General features: G+C 34.8%; 3 protein-coding genes across 3 annotated transcripts in view; 1 reads left to right on the top strand and 2 right to left on the bottom strand.

Moving 5' to 3' along the window:
- The window catches only part of LOC128896991 (uncharacterized), a 97,615-nt gene that overhangs the window by 9,820 nt on the left and 65,890 nt on the right, over positions 1 to 21,905 (bottom strand). Inside the window, exons 2-3 of the mRNA XM_054160607.1 lie at positions 2,196 to 2,458; positions 750 to 1,076 (exon numbers count right to left, since the gene is read on the bottom strand). Of these exons, the coding sequence (XP_054016582.1) occupies positions 750 to 1,076; positions 2,196 to 2,438 (570 nt within the window). The 5' untranslated portion in view covers positions 2,439 to 2,458. The remainder of the gene's footprint in view (positions 1 to 749; positions 1,077 to 2,195; positions 2,459 to 21,905) is intronic.
- LOC128896828 (defensin-2-like) lies at positions 10,096 to 11,525 on the bottom strand. Its single transcript, XM_054160347.1, has 2 exons — positions 11,336 to 11,525; positions 10,096 to 10,492 (listed from the first exon to the last, which is right to left on the bottom strand). The coding sequence occupies exons 1-2, from the start codon at positions 11,433 to 11,435 to the stop codon at positions 10,299 to 10,301; spliced, it is 294 nt and encodes a 97-aa protein (XP_054016322.1). The 5' UTR covers positions 11,436 to 11,525; the 3' UTR covers positions 10,096 to 10,298.
- On the top strand, positions 14,683 to 16,268 carry LOC128896827 (defensin-2-like). The gene is made up of 2 exons (XM_054160345.1): positions 14,683 to 14,874; positions 15,872 to 16,268. Exons 1-2 carry the CDS (start codon positions 14,775 to 14,777, stop codon positions 16,063 to 16,065), a joined length of 294 nt encoding a protein of 97 aa, XP_054016320.1. The 5' UTR covers positions 14,683 to 14,774; the 3' UTR covers positions 16,066 to 16,268.

Raw genomic sequence — 21,905 nt, 5'->3', positions numbered from 1 at the left:
CACAAAAGGTATACTTCCCAGTGGTGATGATGGTTTCAGTGCATTTATGGAGACTTCACAGCATTTCTCATGTCACTGTGACTCTCTCCTTTTTTTTCGAATTACAACAGTCTCCGTAAATGCAGAAATATCTCTACCATAAATGCACTGAAACCATCCCCACTACTGGGGAGTATACCTCTTGCACAAGTTCAGTCCCGAGTTTGTGCATTTATGGAGACTCCGCAGTATTTCTCATGTCACTTTAACTCTCTCCTTCCTTTTCGAATTACAGTAAAGTCTCCATAAATGCACAAGTTTAGTCCCGAGTTTGAATCTGGCGATACTGCCAGATTTTTGGAAAAAGGCCCACAACAAATTACTTGTCTTTAAACGTATTTTCAGCACGTTTCAAAAGGGAATTGCAAATTCTGGCAGTATCGGCCACAGCGGAATTCTACAAGGAACAGTTTAAAAAAAAGATTAGCCGGGAAGGTCGCTTCCTCGTTTCATAAAATGTAAATAACTGTTTGGAAAATTACAAATGTTTGACATAATTCTGTCTTTGTCTCTCCTCCGTTTGTTGTATCTCCCTCTCTGTTACAGCATCATTGGAGAGACAAGTTAATCTATCTATCCTTTGTCCCGGAGCTTCATACTTTTTCCGCAACTGTCGCTGAAGTCAATTCGAAGCTTTGCTGGATCTTCTGCGCACCCTTAAAGATTTATGGAGGCTTTACTGTATATGTTTAACACGATACAGTGCTCACCTTTCTCGCTTTGATTTCAGCGATGTTGTCCATAATGTCCAGCTGGAGATTATGCGTGCTTCCACTGTTACTCGGTGGCCCCGAAATTCCAGACTTGGAGTCACGACGGCCGGGTAATATCCTGGTGGCGCCTCCCAGCGGAAAGGCTGCGATGGACTCGCGACGATTACGGCCAAATAGTGTCGGTGGGACTTTGGAAATTGTTACAACGGAATGCCTTCGGCCGCCAGGCTGAGGGGCTGGTGCCTGAGAGAGCGTTGCCAGAAAAGCAGCCTCCTTTGGCGACGGTCCAGATCCTTCTCCGCCACGTTCGCTCAGTCGCCTGACCTGTTGATAGAAATAGTCTCGGATAAGAGAAACAAACGATGATGCGTTGTTTGCATACGTCACAATCGCACTCGTTAGTCGTTTCTCGCTCTGAAACCTGGCGTGATTAAGGGATTTAACTCCTTGGCATAAAATGACGAGGTAGGGACGACTATTCATTTCACGTACCAGTGTAGACAACTTACGACTTATGTTTATTTCATTTCGAATTTGATATCAGAATTGTAAAATTGAAAATGGCGGATTTAATATAGCCGACACATATATTAACTAATTATTAGATTCGCATAAAACTTGGTATTTATGATTTAGTTGAGCTGTAAATTTTGAATCTGATTTTAGAATTGTAAAATCCAAAATGGCGGATCCAAAATGGTCGATATGTATATTGAAAAGTTATTAGATTTTGAATAATCGAAATTGATTTTTTTTTTCAAAATTATTGTTTTCAGATGGCTTTTACGAAAGAAGATACAAAGAAAATATTTAAAGCGTGTTTAACTGAAATTTTTTCGAGTTTTAAAGCTTAAAAAAATTTCTGTTTTGCTATAAATTATTATCAGTACCGATTTTTGACACTGTATACTTTTTTTACTTATTATAAATTGATTTCGATATGTTTTTGTTCTAAATAGCCTGAGGAAGCCTTTTTTAAGGGGTACTAAAACATACCAAAAAATTAAGAAACTAAACAAAAATGTTCAAACCGTCCGATTTGGCGTTGAATGCCCCATATAGAATAGAGAGCGTGCAACTAACATAAAAATGATATTAATTTTCTGCGTCTTTTCCCATCTGAACGTTATCATCCATAATCATGTAACAGTATTAGAAGTAAAGTATTAAGTAAAAAGCAATGATATCTTTAACCATCAGATCAGTTAATTGAAACATTACTTGAAATTAACTTCAATTTTAATTGTTAAAGACAGATATAATGGAGTGGATGATTGATGATTAAACCGAAATAGGTCTTTAATTCTTTAATTTTATTGTGGAGAACTTCTTTAATTCTTAAAATTAAAACAATTCTTTAATTTTTCTGTGGTAACAAGTTTGTTTTTTCTGAAACGCGATAAAAATAATGCGTTTTGTCTCCGTACAACGATCATGAAGTACCTGAGACGCGGTGATCCCGGAAGTACATTGCGGAGTCGGCAAAGAGTGCTTCCTGGTTTCCCTCCATGGGGACAGTAGATAAGGATTCAAGGATGGGGAATCTGGATCGAGACATCGTGGAGGTGAGTCGTTTCTACGCCGGTCCGCTTCCTCTTCTCCCAGTGTGCTTTCCTCGACGATGATCTGTGGCTCGCCACCTGCACTTCCTGCGTTCAGACCCGAGCTGTTCGATTGTCTTCTCATTTTCTTTCAGGTGCGCTATCCTGCAATGGAATGAAACCGTGTAGTGATTAGTCAAGCGATATGAACGCTAATTACTATAGTTATTAGACGTATAATTTAATTTAATGATATTGTTTATTTTAGTAATATTTGTATTGTATAGTATATACAGGGTGTCCCAAAATATATTGGAGGTCCTTGAAAGGTGTAAAGAAAGTGGTTCGGGGGGTGATTTGAAACAACTTTTTCCTTAGCGAAAATCTTGTCCGAGGCTTCGTTAAGGAGATATTAAGGGAAAACCCCGGACCAATCGGAGCGCGAGGAGCGTATGAGCGCGGTCGCCTAGCGCGTAGACCACGCCTACCGCGGCCGCTCCACCGGCATACTCGCGCTCTGATTGGTCAGTGTTTTCCGTTAATATCTCCTAAACGAAGCCTTGGACAACATTTTCGCTAAGGAAAAAGTTGTTTCAAATCACCTCATAAACCACCCCTTTCATGGTGTTACAACACTTTTGGGACACCCTGTATATACAGGGTGGAGGTGATTAGAAACAACTTTTTCCTTAGCGAAAATGTCGTCCGAGGCTTTGTTAAGGAGATATTAACGGAAAACCCCGGACCAATCAGAGCGCGCGTATAACGTTGGACCGCCCGCGGTAGGCGTGGACCCCCCTCCGCCTACATACGTGCGCTCTGATTGGTCGGGAGTTTTCTGTTAATATCTCCGTAACGAAGCTTCGGACAACATTTTCGCTAAGGAAAAAGTTGTTTCAAATCACCTCCCGAACCCCTTTTAAGGACTTCCAACACATGTGGGACTCCCTTTATAAACACCCGCGCCAAAACAACAACGAGTTCGATCGTTGAGGTGTCGGTTAGTTGAGAGACAACATTAATAGTAAATTCGACTTGCCTCTCATAGCCTTCTTAGAGTCAGAATAAAATTCATTTTCTATAAAACTATAGTATTTTATTTTATTATTTCCACCCATAATCCAATAGAAACGTTCCTCATGTGGTACGAGTTCGAAAGAAGGTAAAATAAATTTCTTTGCAGGTTCGAAGGAAAAGAATGCGTGTTTTTGAACGCCTCGTGTATCGAACGCTGGGAGCGGCGAAGTATTGAAAAAGTTTCCAAAAGTGGATTCGGTTTCAAAGTTGGATCGATACGTGTTTGCGGTGTGATTTCGCCGAGGGAATGCTTCAAATTCCAATTTTGTTCTCGCAGTGTATGGAACAACTCGGTGGAACGGCACATCAATCATCAATTTCAGTTTTGATTCCCCACTGAGACAAAGTTATTGTTTGGAACAGCCATTGCAATTTGTTCGGAAGAATCCGACGCAAAAGATCGCTTTGCTCGGAGCATTTTCATTACTTTTGTAATACACATGGTTAATCGTGCAATTATTGACACTTTGAGAGATGATTGTCAAAAAGTTGTATGAAAAATGTTATGAAAAAAATGTACGGAAATTGATATTTTTAAGTTTCTGTTTTTTATATTGTCGTACGTGTTCATTAATAAATAAAGAAATGTCGATCTGGAAATCCAAATCAAATGATTTTGATAAATGCAATTAATTAATAAATGCAATCCCATTATTGACATGGGTTTATCTAATTCTCTATCACTCTTGCCAATTGTTGAAACCTGGATAAAAAAGGCCGACTACTTAATACAAACTTATTAGTTTGTACCGAATTAAGAAAATTTCAATATCATAGGATCGATTGATTAATAACAAAGGTAGTTCGTTAAGTAAATGAATATTTTATATAAAAAAATAGAAAGTGATTTAAAAAAATTTGTAATTAACAGGTCGATTTTATCATGTAATAAAGAAAATAACAAGTTTACACGGACTTTTTGGGAATATATTAACAATTGCAGTCCTGTTAACAAGCAAAAACATTTAATACACATTTAATAAACATTTAATAAACATAATAATAATTTGAGACTGCGAGATCACGTATTTTTATTTAAACAGAAGTAAATTTAACAACATTAAAATTATAATTTCGTCCTCTGATTAAACTTGTTCTGCTTGTATTCAAATAAATAAGTTGTTATTAAATCGTAACTATTAGCCACTGTTTGTATCGCATTATTTGTTACTATTGCTTGAATCATCGCAATGTGATTTCAATGGATTCGTAATCATTATCATCGCAAGCACGTTTTTCTTTCTTGAAAGTTTCCTCGATGCCAGGCGTACTTCCCTCATTTCCTCATTGATTAGCAATTCATCGTTTATCCATTACTGTTGTATTTATAACTCACGATATATTCGGTATAAACAAAATTCTCGTTTTTCGATTTGAAAATAAACTGATTCGAAAATAAATTCTTATATCTTATTACGGAGACAAATATTTAGCACAAGGTTATTGTTTATGTTTTTCATCGTACTGTATTTAATAAATGCATGTAATCCGCAGTCTAGTTATAAATGATTCAATACAAAGGCACGGAATTAATTTCCACACCTAAATGCAATGAAATTGAGTGTACATACGAATTCATTCATAAAGTAGGTACACTTCTTTCGATGTTCTTCACATAAGTTAATTGTATATCTATAAACCAAAATCAGGTGTACATTTGGCTGTTTTCCAAAATGAGGTGTATTAAGTGTCCACTTTATTAATTCCGTGCCTCTATATTTAATTATGTATAATCTACACATAAGTCTCAATCTGATGGCCATTGCAATGCATCTATATGAACTTTAGTAGTCATTAAATTTTGTATATTGTTATTATTTTATAATTGTTGTAATTATAGAGCACACCTGTAATCTGGTAGGGCAACAATGATAAACACGAATTACTAGCAGGACGGCAACGCTATTATTTCATACTTTTGAGCAATTATTCATATCAATGAACTAGAACTTCACACTTTTTAGTGCAGTTTTAATATTCCTCCGAAGTCGGTTATATTTTTTTTCCAATAATTATTTTTATTACCAAGTAAGGTATACGCAATATGTTAAGTAATATGTTACATTACTGAACTGTATACGATCGATTTTGTTCTATTACTGTTATAACTTCAATGTCTAAGATTAGATTGTGTATTTATATAATTAAACACTACCATGCCAAACAACTGACGATCAATGCAAGTCTCGAAAGAAACATTCGACACAGCTTAATATTTACATTTCTGCATTAGTAAATAATAAATTTCGCATTATAATCTCTCGCGATTGCTTATTCGCATGTTTTCTTGGATAAACTATAGTTAGCGTGTTACACAATACCGATTTATCGGATCGAATAGTTTCTTCAGCTTAGAGTGTGAAGCTATGAATGGGATTTCCAGGAAAAGTTGCAGAATAAGATCTATTGCTCAGCAGTAAACAACTACACCAGGAAAACATCAACAAAAATCTGTGCTCGATCAAGATCATGTACATATAAGCAATAATCGTTTCGCGGTCATCATTCAACCAAGAGTCTCTTCAAGAGATAAGATATTAACCTCCTCCGCTCGTTTCATTTAGAATTCTGTTCTAAACAACATGAAGCTTTTCGTTGTTTCCTGCATGTTTGTTACCATCGCTTGTACATCTGTCTCGAGTGCTCCGCCACTAGTCTATAATGGAACAATTTACGAATTCAGTGAGTATCATACGTAGAGGAGTTGAAAGATAATAATTGACTAATTATTAGTATATAGATGAATATGTGCAGTAAAATTGACAGAATGAAATAACAACGACGAGTGTCTATACTTGTCAAATACGATATGAAATATTAATGTATGTACACTGTTATATAACTATCTGTTATCTATTATCTGTGATATTTACATATACATTTTTAATTCATTTATATCTTGCATTGGTTAGAGATTTGTTATTTGTTTAAACGAATTTAACAAATGATACTTTGTGGGAATATTTTGTACTTCAACCAATCAGTCTGTCAATAGTAAAATTATATTGTGTATAAAGGATTTTTTAAGACGGTCTTTAGCAATTTCTGATTTAATAACACGCATCTGTTTTCTTTTTGTAATTTTAAATAAAAGTGCATCAAAGTATAAATACATTATTGAAAGGTGATATTGTTTGAGTATCCATCACGATTGCTCTGAGATGTATATCTTATTAAAAAACAAAATAGTGAAGGCCCTTTTCGAAAATCCTTCTTAATGATTTATATTTGTTTATTGCAATTGATTTATTTTTGCCTAGACTATTCTATTTAAGAATATAGGTATTTATTTTGACATATACAGGGTGTCCCAAAAATGTTGGAGTTCCTTGAAACAAGTGGTTCGAGGGGTGATTTGAAACAACTTTTCCCTTAGCGAAAATGTTGTCCGAGGCTTCCTTACGGAGATATTAGCAGAACACCCCGGACCAATCAGCGGGCGCTCCATTGGCATACTCGCGCTCTGATTGGTCACTGTTTTTCGTTAATATCTCCTCAACGAAGCCTCGGACAACATTTTCGCTAAGGAAAAAGTTGTTTTAAATCACCTCTACCCTGTATATACAAGGTGTCCCAAAAATATTGTAACACCTTGAAAGGGGTTGTCCGGGAGGTTATTTGAAACAACTTTTTCCTTAGCGAAAATGTCGTCCGAGGCTTCGTTGAGGAGATATTAGCAGAAAAGCCCGGACCAATCAGAGCGCGAGTACGCCCGCTGTAGGCGTGGTCTACGCACTAGGCGACCGCGCTCATACGCTACTGCCGGCGCTTCACTAGCATCTTCGCGCTCTGATTGGTCCGGGGTTTTCTGTCAATATCTCCTTAACCAAGCCTCGTACAACATTTTCGCTAAGGAAAAAGTTGTTTCAAATCACCTCCCGAACCACTTTCAAGGACCTCCAAAATTTTTGGGACATCCTGTATTATTTTATCTATTTATTCTTATTTTATTTATTTTTGCCCATATCATTCTATCTAAGAGTAATATAATGTAAAAATTGTTCTAAAATATCTAGCTCAGGGACCCTGAGCTCTCCCTATTATTTTCCTTATTCTATCTAAGAATATAGCCATTCATTTTTGCCCACATTCTATCTCCACTTGTCTATTTACTTAACCTTTTGTCTAGAATTTATTTGCCTAAAAAAGATCCACAACAAGTACGAAAATAAATTGCTAACCCAGGAAATATATTTGTAATAAGAATGAATTTCTTTATTTAGAGCTTAAGGAGGGTTCCGTTGACGATCGCTACGATCGTTACGAGGTCTACGAAACGGAAGACGTGGAAGCTGAAACTGCGCCACCGATTCGACATCGGAGGGTAACGTGCGATGTATTGTCATTTGCAACGTTATGGATCACCGTGAATGACGCTGCCTGCGCAACTAGATGCTTGACTCAAGGACGCAAAGGTGGCAGATGCCAGGATGGCGTTTGCGTTTGCCGATAATTAACCCTTTGTATTCGAGAGGTGACTCTCAGTCATCACTAGGTTTTCTTTAGGTTTAATTTCTTTGGAACTCGAAGTGCCAATAAAATGATTGTCGTTGAGGCAAAGGTGACCTGATTCTTAAATCTCAAATTAGAGATCTCCTTTTCGAAGTCAACATAATCTTAAGATTCGTGGCAATAGAATGCTAAGAAAGCATCTCGAGTTGCTGGTAGATACCAGAAAGAAAGGCCTCGAGTGCAAAGGGTTAAATATCTTATCGATATCTGCAATGGCTCGCTTACGACTTAATCATGGTCATCTGTATTCAATATTCTGTATTTATTAATTCCGTGCTAACTTATTACGATCCTGTCACTTTTTATTTAGAAACAGTGCGCGTTTCACGGCTAAAGAATCCATTGTTGTTTTTGAGTTATAATATTGTAATTTAATAAATGAGATTTTATTTATACCTACACGTGGTGTTTTTAATATTATCATCGAAGTAAATTACATATGATAGTTTGTCTTTGTGTGACTTACTGTAATAGTATTGTTTATTTAATGTAATAATGTAATAAAAAACTGTGGGAAGGTGGAATAAATTTCAACACTTTTTCATGATTAATATATTTAATAAGTAATTAGTATATTAAAACGTCAATGATGCCACGTACATACTTTTTCACCTTAATTCACTCTAACTTCTTTCGCTTACACACTACCAACCTTACTCCCTCTCCACGCAACCAACATTCCTTGCTCTCCCTTATCGAGGTAAATACGTAAAATATACAGGGTGTCCCAAAAATGTTGGAGGCCCTTGAAAAGTGTGGTTCGGGAGGTGATTGGAAACAACTTTTTCCTTAGCGAAAATGTCGTCCGAGGCTTCGTTAAGGAGATATTAACGGAAAACCCCGGACCAATCAGAGCGCGAGGATGCTAGTGAAGCGCCCTCGGTAGCGTATGAAAGCGGTCGCCTAGCGCGTAGACCACGCCTACCGCGGCCGCTCCACCGGCATACTCGCGCTCTGATTGGTCAGTGTTTTCCGTTAATATCTCCTAAACGAAGCCTTGGACAACATTTTCGCTAAGGAAAAAGTTGTTTCCAATCACCTCATAAACCACCCCTTTCATGGTGTTACAACACTTTTGGGACACCCTGTATATACAGGGTGGAGGTGATTAGAAACAACTTTTTCCTTAGCGAAAATGTCGTCTGAGGCTTCGTTAAGGAGATATTAACGGAAAACCCCGGACCAATCAGAGCGCGCGTATAACGTTGGAGCGCCCGCGGTAGGCGTGGGCTACGCGCTAGGCGACCGCTCTCCGTTGGCATACGCACGCTCTGATTGGTCGACGTTTTCTGTTAATATCTCCTTAACGAAGCTTCGGACAACGTTTTCGCTAAGGAAAAAGTTGTTTCAGATCACCTCCCGAACCACCTCATTCAAGGATCTCCAACATTTTTGAGGTACCTTGTATATAACGTATGTTGAATATATTCTACAATATTCAACAATATAATAATATTGTTATTTCATTCTGCATGAGTGTACATACCTTTCGGTTATGTTTAGCATGTGTTTATTGCATTGGTTTATATCTAGAATGCATATAATCCGCAGTCTAGTAATAATTGTAACGGTGGATTACACGTAGACTAGTGAAAACTAGGATAAAATCACGGGTATTCATGTTAAACAACGTACACATAAAATCCTTAAAAACTTGAAAAATATTAATTTGCCACCCCTAAATGTATAAATAAAAATTCATTGCTTTTTGAAGATCTATCGATTCCCCCAGGTTCAAAACGGACCCAACGCTGTGACCTTTGTCCTCGATTTTTTCGAAAACGGGGGCCTATCTAAAAAAACGCCGAAACACGGAAGAAATATTTTTCGATAAAAAAGGTCTGTACCAAAGCGCATTAAAACCGGTGACCCACAATCCGTGCCCTCCTCTTGTTTGTTCTTGTTCTTTAGGTCTAGAAGATGATACAGAACTGAAAAAAAATAATGCGGTACAAATAAAACCTATCCTCGTGGTCCTGCGTTAGGTCTATTTCGCTAAATCAATTAATACTTTCTTTCATTGATTGAAAAATCGGTCTGTATACATTCCTATTCAGCTCGTACAGTAATCGAGTCAGTATCACTGTATCAGTCTATATGTAATCCATCGCTACATTTATTATATTAAATTAACAATACCGTTACAGTTAATCATGCAATCATCAGCAATCACGGGTAATTTACTTCGAAGATAATGTTAAAAACACCACATGTAGGTATAAATAAAATTTTGTTTATTAAATTACAATATCATAACTCAAACAACAGTATGTTCTTTCGACATGAGTTGAACACTCATTGTCTTTAGTTAAAAAGTTCATAATAAGTTATCGCGCAGTAATAAATATCGAAATCCGAATACGATGTTCAAGTCGTTTCAAGAGAACAAGTTGCAGAAAACCGACGAAGGATTTTCTTATCGGCAAATGCAAACGCCATCCTGGCATCTGCCACCTTTACGTCCTTGAGTCAGGCATCTAGTTGCGCAGGCAGCATCGTTCACGGTGACCCACAACGTTGCGAAAGATAGAACATCGCACGTTACCCTTCGGTGTCGAATCGGTGGTAATTCTGTTCCCTCGTTGGCAGCAATGGAACTCTCGATAGGAGCTAAAAAAATATTCATTTTTATTCTAAACGTACTTACAAACATCATACATTTATGAATGGACCACTATGACGCCTTTGGATCTATATGTGATCGATAAAATGTTTAAATACGAAAATTAAAGTAGGAACACAATAGATTGAAATATCAGAAATATTCCATGCAAATTTAGGGAGTTGGTAAACATTAGGATTCATATTAATTCAGTGCCATATTAGATTGGAGGTAATACTTTGTCTCCAATAATTTGTAATTTGTAATTTGTAATTGCTAATAATTTGTAATTTTGATCTTTCTACTGATGTACATATGATACCGTCTGTTTGAAGCTGGAAGCTCACTGTGTGGAAGCTCTTAAATAATTAAGAGTTCAGCCTTCATTTTCAATAGTTGTTTTCACATTTGGTCTTTTAACGAAATCTTGTGGTCGTGAGTTTTTTGATATAAAATATTTAATAGTCTCTTTTATTATACTATGGTAAAAAATGGAGTTTTGATGAAAAATAGGGTAAATAATTTTTGTAACTATAACAAAAACAATTTTTCAACTTTCTGTGCAATTTTTAATTTTATATTTTTGTATATTTTTAAACAAATTCTAAAACTATATTTTTCACATGTATATATATATTGTCACCTACTCAATAAATCATCATAAAATATTTACATATCTCTACTTTATAGTTTTTGGGTCTCGAAAAAAAAATTCACAATCATAAATGGGGTCGTGAATGAAAAAATTCAAGAAGCCCCGAATTAAACTAAATAGTTCAAATCATTAAACCGAAAAAATGTTTAGTGCAAACTGAGCTGCCAATTTTACAGTAAAGAACTATAACACTTACTCAGTTCGTAAATTGGTCCATCGTAGACTGCTTGTGGCGCACTCGAGACCGATGCGCAAGCAATGGCGACGAAAACGCAGAGAACAACGAAAAGCTTCATGGTGCTTCGAGCTAAGTTTTAAGTAGAACTAGGAATAAATCGAAAGAAGCAGTGAATCGATTTGCGATCGAATGATGCTAGCAAAATGAAAACTGCTGCTTATATACTCAATCAAGCTGTCAACTTGGACTTTCTCGATGTTGTATTCTATTTTCCTTGTTTACTGTATCACAGTGAATTTTCCTCCTTGGAATCGACGGCGGAATTCCCTTTATTGTTGCGTACTATAGACTGGAGTTCAACGCCGCCCGATTGAGTAATAAGCGAGATATCGGCTACCCGAAATAAACATTTAGATTAGGAGAGACGTGACATATTACTGGTAGTTGATTAAGATGGTATCGTTTAGACATATTAATTTAGATTACTACCGATAAAGGAACCGATGAGCATTATACAATGAATTACTCTAATATAAAGCAGAGATGGGAGTATTCGTATTCATATTTATAAATATTAACAAATCGACATCACGCTGATTTGTGAATATGAATACGAATAAATTTATGAATAAAAATGTGAATAACGCGTTATTCACATTTTTATTTATAGTAAACTCTTCATTAAATAACGTTAATCACTAACTTACATTGTTTACCATCCCACTCACAGAATCACGTAATTACAAAAATTATATAATTTATGCAAATAAAATAATCGTTGTTGTTACTATTATAGAAATCCAAATTCTTTGAGGCAAGGTCGCGTCGATGAATAAGAATCATTTTCAAACGCAAAATAATGAAAGTGTACTCATATTGTCAGACTTTCAAACTGAAAAAATTACACTAGATTACAGCCAAAATGTACATTGAATGCCACAATTTTTTTCTTATGTATTTTAGCTTACTAAACTCGAAAATCGCAAGATAAACTTTTTCTATGGATAAGTTTTTTTAGTATGAATTTTTGAATTTTTTTTCAATTCTTTTCTGAGAGAGCTTCACGTTTTAGGCCATATCTCGAGTTAGGAACGTGCGATTGGGGCGCGAAAGCCGCCATTTTAAAGGTAATGGAATTTTCAACAACTGCTTTTCACATTATTTTCTAATCGGTTCGATAGTTTAAGTGTTACGAGCCAATATATATGAGAAACTTTGATCTTTTCGGCTAAAATAGAACACGAATATTTCTTCCATCGTCATGGAAAAATATAAATTGTCAAATTATGTTCAGTTTCTTATGTTTATCTATAGATCGCACTTTTACGAAGAAAACAAGCGTTTTTGTTAAAGAAAATCTATGGATAAATACCGGAGATAGGAACAATTGAGTAAAGGTACAAAAGACCCAATTTTACTCTGTTTTTGTATTTTTTTTCCTATTTATATAGTATAATTTCAAAATTGAAAATGGCGGATCCAACATGGCGGACACGTATATTAAATAATTATTAGATTTACATGAAACTTGGTATGGACGAGTTACGAGAAACGTTTATTTAATTAATTTTGATTAGATATCATTTCGGCCTTTGCTTTGTCTTCTGTTATTCGTTGAGTTTATTTCTCTGATAAGGAACCAAATTAAATATAGTCTCCTAACATTCTTTCATTTCAATATTCTTGATAGCGCTGCACAATAGTTTTTATATCTTGGTGAGACCTTTCGCCGTGTTCCTCACTTACATCGACAAGATTCTCCGGGAAAAAATCCAAGTGAGAATGTAAAAAAATGTATTTTGAGCGACATATTTACGCATGTTAAAATTAAAATTGAAATCAAATGTACAAATTTTTCCATTTTGTCAAATCAAATAGAATAACAATATATATTCCATACCCATTTTTGCATAATTTATTAGCAAATCTTCAACAAGTTCCTTATAATTCATACTCTGCCGAGCCAGAAGCCCTAAACTGTTGAGCAGCGCTATCAAGAATATTGGGATGAAAAAATGTTGGTATACTACATTTGCTTCCTCATCAAAGAAACGAACCCAACGAATAACAGAAGACAAAGTAAAGGCCGTAATTATTTCTAATCGAAATTAATTAAATAAATGTTTCCTATATAAATAGGAAAAAAAATACAAAAACAGAGTAAAATTGGGTTTTTTACTCAATTGTATTTATCCTATCACCGGTATTTATCCATAGATTTTCTTCAACAAAAGCGCTTGTTTTCTTCGTAAAAGTGCGATCTATAGATAAACATAAGAAACTGGACATAATTTGACAATTTATATTTTTCCATGACGATGGAAGAAATATTCGTGTTCTATTTTAGCCGAAAAGATCAAAGTTTCTCATATATATTGGCTCGTAACACTTAAACTATCGAACCGATTAGAAAATAATGTGAAAAGTAGTAGTTGGAAATTCCATTACCTTTAAAATGGCGGCTTTCGCGCCCCAATCGCACGTTCCTAACTCGAGATATGGCCTAAAACGTGAAGCTCTCTCAGAAAAGAATTGAAAAAAAATTCAAAAATTCATACTAAAAAAACTTATCCATAGAAAAAGTTTATCTTGCGATTTTCGAGTTTAGTAAGCTAAAATACATAAGAAAAAAATTGTGGCATTCAATGTACATTTTGGCTGTAATCTAGTGTAATTTTTTCAGTTTGAAAGTCTGACAATATGAGTACACTTTCATTATTTTGCGTTTGAAAATGATTCTTATTCATCGACGCGACCTTGCCTCAAAGAATTTGGATTTCTATAATAGTAACAACAACGATTATTTTATTTGCATAAATTATATAATTTTTGTAATTACGTGATTCTGTGAGTGGGATGGTAAACAATGTAAGTTAGTGATTAACGTTATTTAATGAAGAGTTTACTATAAATAAAAATGTGAATAACGCGTTATTCACATTTTTATTCATAAATTTATTCGTATTCATATTCACAAATCAGCGTGATGTCGATTTGTTAATATTTATAAATATGAATACGAATACTCCCATCTCTGCTTTATATTAGAGTAATTCATTGTATAATGCTCATCGGTTCCTTTATCGGTAGTAATCTAAATTAATATGTCTAAACGATACCATCTTAATCAACTACCAGTAATATGTCACGTCTCTCCTAATCTAAATGTTTATTTCGGGTAGCCGATATCTCGCTTATTACTCAATCGGGCGGCGTTGAACTCCAGTCTATAGTACGCAACAATAAAGGGAATTCCGCCGTCGATTCCAAGGAGGAAAATTCACTGTGATACAGTAAACAAGGAAAATAGAATACAACATCGAGAAAGTCCAAGTTGACAGCTTGATTGAGTATATAAGCAGCAGTTTTCATTTTGCTAGCATCATTCGATCGCAAATCGATTCACTGCTTCTTTCGATTTATTCCTAGTTCTACTTAAAACTTAGCTCGAAGCACCATGAAGCTTTTCGTTGTTCTCTGCGTTTTCGTCGCCATTGCTTGCGCATCGGTCTCGAGTGCGCCACAAGCAGTCTACGATGGACCAATTTACGAACTGAGTAAGTGTTATAGTTCTTTACTGTAAAATTGGCAGCTCAGTTTGCACTAAACATTTTTTCGGTTTAATGATTTGAACTATTTAGTTTAATTCGGGGCTTCTTGAATTTTTTCATTCACGACCCCATTTATGATTGTGAATTTTTTTTTCGAGACCCAAAAACTATAAAGTAGAGATATGTAAATATTTTATGATGATTTATTGAGTAGGTGACAATATATATATACATGTGAAAAATATAGTTTTAGAATTTGTTTAAAAATATACAAAAATATAAAATTAAAAATTGCACAGAAATTTGAAAAATTGTTTTTGTTATAGTTACAAAAATTATTTACCCTATTTTTCATCAAAACTCCATTTTTTACCATAGTATAATAAAAGAGACTATTAAATATTTTATATTAAAATCTTACGACCACAAGATTTCGCTAAAAGACCAAATGTGAAAACAACTATTGAAAATGAAGGCAGAACTCTTAATTATTTAAGAGCTTCCACACAGTGAGCTTCCAGCTTCAAACAGACGGTATCATATGTACATCAGTAGAAAGATCAAAATTACAAATTATTAGCAATTACAAATTACAAATTACAAGTTTATGGCAATTACGAATTATTAGCAATTACAAATTTAGAATTACAAATTAATAGCAATTACAAATTAAAAATTACAAAGTATTAGTATTTACAAATTACAAATTACAAATTAAAAATTACAAAGTATTAGCATTTACAAATTACAAATTACAAATTATTGGAAACAAAGTATTACCTCCAATCTAATATGGCACTGAATTAATATGAATCCTAATGTTTACCAACTCCCCAAATTTGCATGGAATATTTCTGATATTTCAATCTATTGTGTTCGTACTTTAATTTTCGTATTTAAACATTTTATCGATCACATATAGATCCAAAGGCGTCATAGTGGTCCATTCATAAATGTATGATGTTTGTAAGTACGTTTAGAATAAAAATGAATATTTTTTTAGCTCCTATCGAGAGTTCCGTTGCTGCCAACGAGGGAACAGAATTACCACCGATTCGACACCGAAGGGTAACGTGCGATGTTCTATCTTTCGCAACGTTGTGGGTCACCGTGAACGACGCTGCCTGCGCAACTAGATGCCTGACTCAAGGACGCAAAGGTGGCAGATGCCAGGATGGCGTTTGCATTTGCCGATAAGAAAATCCTTCGTCGGTTTTCTGCAACTTGTTCTCTTGAAACGACTTGAACATCGTATTCGGATTTCGATATTTATTACTGCGCGATAACTTATTATGAACTTTTTAACTAAAGACAATGAGTGTTCAACTCATGTCGAAAGAACATACTGTTGTTTGAGTTATGATATTGTAATTTAATAAACAAAATTTTATTTATACCTACATGTGGTGTTTTTAACATTATCTTCGAAGTAAATTACCCGTGATTGCTGATGATTGCATGATTAACTGTAACGGTATTGTTAATTTAATATAATAAATGTAGCGATGGATTACATATAGACTGATACAGTGATACTGACTCGATTACTATACTGTACGAGCTGAATAGGAATGTATACAGAACATTTTTCAATCAATGAAAGAAAGTATTAATTGATTTAGCGAAATATACCTAACGCAGGACCACGAGGATAGGTTTTATTTGTACCGCATTATTTTTTTTCAGTTCTGTATCATCTTCTAGACCTAAAGAACAAGAACAAACAAGGGGAGGGCACGGATTGTGGGTCACCGGTTTTAATGCGCTTTGGTACAGACCTTCTTTATCGAAAAATATTTCTTCCGTGTTTCTGCGTTTTTTTAGACAGGCCCCCGTTTTCGAAAAAATCGAGGACAAAGGTCACAGCGTTGGGTCCGTTTTGAACCTGGGGGAATCGATAGATCTTCAAAAAGCAATGAATTTTTATTTATACATTTAGGGGTGGCAAATTAATATTTTTCAAGTTTTTAAAGATTTTATGTGTATGTTGTGCCATTACCGTTATGTACGATAACAAACAAAATTTTTAAATTAAATAAATACAAATTTAGTTGTTCCAATGTATAAATACTGCAAATGTATACGAAATTGTCATTAATCGAATATCTTTGTAATTACGACATTTATCGTAACATTGTCACGTTTCTTTTTTGTTTTCATTTAATTTTAGAATGAAATTCTTACAAGTTTTAATCGTTAATAAAAAAAACGTTTGACATTGAAAATGCCTTGAATTCAACTTCAAATAATAAAAATACATCATTTTTTTTTGAAATTTAAAATGAACGATATAAATTATTTAAAGACACTTCACGAAAATTAGAATATAAGTATATTTTGATAAATTTATGGTTGTACAACCGTAGATACTTGACCTTTGCGGGATTAAAAAGAATTTGTATACAAATTGCATGAAAAAACAGTAATAAAAAAATTCTTGCATTCCAATAATACATTCGCTATTCCGTAAAATTTAAAATACTTTATTTTCACTTTAATTATTTATCACTGTATCATTAGTACTTTCGTTCATCCCTATCGTTTTTTTTTCTCAAACTAAAGCTTTCTCTAAACCACCTCCGGTCAATAGTTTTCGAACAAATAGTAAAGTATGAACAAAAAAAAATATATATATATATATGTCGAATTGAGTAACCTCCTCCTTTTCGAAGTCGGTTAAAAAATGCACAAGTTTTTACAAAACTCTGGGTCATAAGAAAAAGAAGAATCGAGACTGGAAACCAAACATTAGTTCAAAAACAATTCATTTTTATTCTTTCATATTTCATTTTTTTCCGGTGCGCTTACCTCGACTGTGCAACAAAGCTTCCCAACTCCCACCCCTCTCAGAAATAGATTGCACAATCAAATTCATGGCCAAGCGTGTGTGGAACGACCGCCGACAATTCGATATCCTCTCTTCTGAATCGAAAGCCAACGCTCGTTACCGGTAGCCGGATACATATATACTCGGTCGGTATTACATACGCGGTCGGTATTACATGCGCGTCGATAGACGTTGAATGTCAAAGTTTGGTAGTAGCTTTACGTAACCGTGATGCCGCTGCTTTCAAAAGAAAGCTTGTTCTTATATCGACGTTATCGACTTTCTTTTTTTTGCGCGTGGTTTATTTTTATATCAGCAGAATCGGCTGTCTCTTTGTACCTTCGTGGATCATCCGACCGAATAATTTTTCTGCATGTAAAACGGCTGAAAATTTGAAGCGTACATAACTGTCGATTTGCTCAGCAAATTTTTGTGTCAATAAATTTATAGAATTTATGAATGAATTTAGGATGGTGTTTTTTAAACTTTTACGTTTGCAGTACTGTTTAGAATAAAATTGAGATAGTGTTTGGGTGATAATTGATTAAAATGGCTGCATTGAGAATGTTCAGGGAGAATTGTTTTATCTGGAGACGAATTCTTTATATGTATGCACTTATGGGGAGACAATATGCAAATCATAATTAACATTACGTGTCTAACATTTAATACACAGACCTATAAAGGATGTCCCAAAAATGTTGGAGATCCGTGAATGAGGTGATTTAGGAGGTGATTTGAAACAACATTTTCCTTAGCGAAAATGTTGTCCGAGGCTTCGTTGAAGAGATATTGACAGAAAACCCCGGACCAATCGGAACGCGAGTACGCCGGCGGAGGGCGGTTGGCTAGCGAGTAGCACACGCCTACCACGGGAGCTTCACTGGCATCCTCGCGCTCTGATTGGTCGGGGTTTTTGCTTAATATCTCCTTAACGAAGCCCCGGACAACATTTTCGCTAAGGAAAAAGTTGTTTCAAATCACTTCCCGAACCGCCCCCTTTAAGGTGTTACAACATTTTTGGGACACCCTGTATATACACGTAAACGTACTGTTTTATATATTGTAGTAGTAGTTCTGTAGCAGGCCCGTGCCTTAAACGCTTCATAGACGATGCGATCTGTTGTACAACTCATCCTACGACGCACAGTGTTCCGGATGGCCGACAACCTGGCCAAAATGCAATTCTTGAAGTTTCGAACACACATTTTTCAATATTGTGCGCGTGTTGTATACATATGAGTGCTTTAAATGCCGTTTGGAATTTAAAAAAATAGTTATCGGTTACTGATATACAGAGGTTCAAAGTTTGACGAAATTTTATGCTCCTTGATATCGTGAAAAGTGGCGTATGTTTATTGTGACACAGAAAATTTATTCTCAATAGATTCATATGTAAATCATTTTACCATAAAAGTAGATGTTATAAACATAAACTTTCCACAAGAACAAAGTAAAATATCTTTGGATTCGCTATTGTAATTCCCTTCTCAATATGGTATAAATTTTAGTTATCTTTTGATGAATCGGAAGGACAACAAAGATGATAGTCACCGAGTGACACGATCTGCCAAGTTTCTTGATATAAAGTAACATGTCAGGTATGATATCCAATTGAGAAAACTTGCGCAAATTTGCGCCATTTTAAGTTATTTAAATTTAAAGTCCATGCTAATAAGGAAAAGAAGACTATTTACGCGGCATTAAAACAAACCTTATTATCCTTAATTTTAATTTAACATTAATTTATTATTGTTATTTCTGCCAATGTATTCTAACTATGTTGCTCTATAAACCTAGAAATCCTATTTCATAAACAATTCATTATAATTTAATATTTTTAATATGCATGTCGACCAAATTGGATCTGCCATTTTGAATTTTGCAATTCTGATACTAGATTTGTAATCTGCTGCCCAAATAACTCTTAAATACCAAGTTACATGAAAATCTAATAACTTTTCAATTATATATATCGGCCACATTGGATCCGTCATTTTGAATTTTGGAATTCCGATATCAGGTTCAAAGTTTGCGGCCCAAATAAGTCATAAATACCAAGTTTCATCAAATTCTAATAACTTTTCAATTATATGTCGGCCATATTGGATCCGTCATTTGGAATTTTGGAATTCCGATATAAGATTGAAAGTTTGCGGCTCAAATAAGTCATAAATACCAAGTTTCATGAAAATCTAATAACTTTGTAATATACACGTCAGTCATATTGGATCCGCCATATTGAATTTTGAAATTCTGATAACAGATTCAAAGTTTGCGATTCAAATAAGTTATAAATACCAAGTTTCATGAAAATCTAATAACTTTTCAATGTACATGTAGGCCATATTGGATCCGCCATTTGGAATTTTGAAATTTTGATACTAGATTCGTAATTTGCTTTCCAAATAACCATAAAGTACCAAGTTTCACGAAGATCCGAAAACTCCTTCTAATTTTGGCCAGGTTTTTGTCCATCCGGACTACTGTGCGACGTGTTGTACAACGGGTTGGTCGACCGACCGTGCGGGAACGACTAGTCGTTAAGAAACATAAATACCAACCTCCGCAATTTTTATCAGAATTTTGCGAAAACAATTTCAATCGATTCCTGATGTTTTTGCGATGAAAATGAAACCACACATGATATAATTTTAATTAATTTAATCTGATTGCATAATTGAAAAGTAATTTCGTTAAAATTAGTCCGATTTACGCGATGTGAGATATCATTTTAATCGGAAGAACACCAAGAATCCAATGGAATCGCGTTCACGTTGATACGGTGGAAAATAAAGAATTCGATTTTATAAAAGATTGATGATTCGGTCGCCCGTTCGACCCTAGATCCTTGAACGAACTCAGGTAGGCGGTCAGTGGAGAACAGAAGATACGGGCAGTCAATCGTAAAATGTACTACAGTACATACAATATTTATTAAACAATACATGTTTCCTGAATTACTAATCTCAAATCCTTTCGATTAACATGAAATAATTTCATTAGATTTATAAATATATATAAATATCTATATAAATATATACATTGCTTAATGTAACACATAAGACACATTTTAAAGACCACTTATTTAAATATTTTTTCGATCTCTTTTCGATGAATATCTACAAATAATTGTTCCACATCCTGAATCTCGAACCTTTCGAATCTATCAGCTTTCAAATATGCAATATATTTTGCAATCGGTTCTAGGGTTTGCTTCCCGAGACCTCATTTTCCGGAAAATGTCAACCATAAAGTCGACGATTTCCATGTCGTTTAACGTTTTGCTTCGCTTCACAACAAGCCATTGTGGATGTCCCAAGTTTCTTGAAAATCTCTCGACATGATTTTCTCATGTCAAACAATTCCTTCTGGCGACGTTGTCGTGGTGGAATTTTCTTCCCTCCGTGCATCGGGATAGATTTCATTTTATTTTGTCTGCTTCACAGAAACTAACGTAAATTATTTACAGAAGTAGACGTATGTATCACTATTCATAATAAATTCGATCAAATATGTGGAGTACATTGTATATGTGATAGATACACTAATTGATTGCATTGTAATAAATTATATCTTCTTTTTGTAAATTGTCTTATTTACTTTAAATTATCGAATATATGGAATACATTACAAATGTAGTAGCTGTCTTAATTAAGTGCATTATAATTAATTATATTTTCTGTAAATTGTTAAGGTTTGCCACTTATATGGACTATGTCAGTATAACACATTGATAAATTTATTGTTATTTATTTAATAACATTTATTATTACTTAAGAATACAGAATATTAGTGTGATTACAACATATATATATATAAAGGTTATACAGGGTGTCCCAAAAATGTTGTAACACCTTGAAAGAGGTTCGAAGGGTGATTTGAAACAACTTTTTCCTTAGCGAAAATGTTGTCCGAGGCTTCGTTAAGGAGATACTAAGGAAAAACCCCGGACCAATCAGAGCGCGAGGATGCCAGTGAAGCTCCCGCGATAGGTGTGGGCTACGCGCTAGGCGACCGCCCTCCGCTGGTATACTCGCGCTCTGATTGGTCAGTGTTTTCCCTTAATATCTCCTCAACGAAGCCTCGGACAATATTTTCGCTAAGGAAAAAGTTGTTTCAAATCACCTTCCGAACCAACCCTTTTAAGGCGTTACAACATGTTTGGGACACCCTGTATATACAGAGTAGAGGTGATTTGAAACAACTT

This window comes from Hylaeus anthracinus, unplaced genomic scaffold, assembly GCF_026225885.1.
Source record: "Hylaeus anthracinus isolate JK02 unplaced genomic scaffold, UHH_iyHylAnth1.0_haploid 11978, whole genome shotgun sequence".
Taxonomy (NCBI): Eukaryota; Metazoa; Arthropoda; class Insecta; order Hymenoptera; family Colletidae; genus Hylaeus; species Hylaeus anthracinus.
The sequence above is the reverse complement of the archived record's forward strand: the minus strand, read 5'-3'. Positions and strand labels throughout refer to the sequence as shown.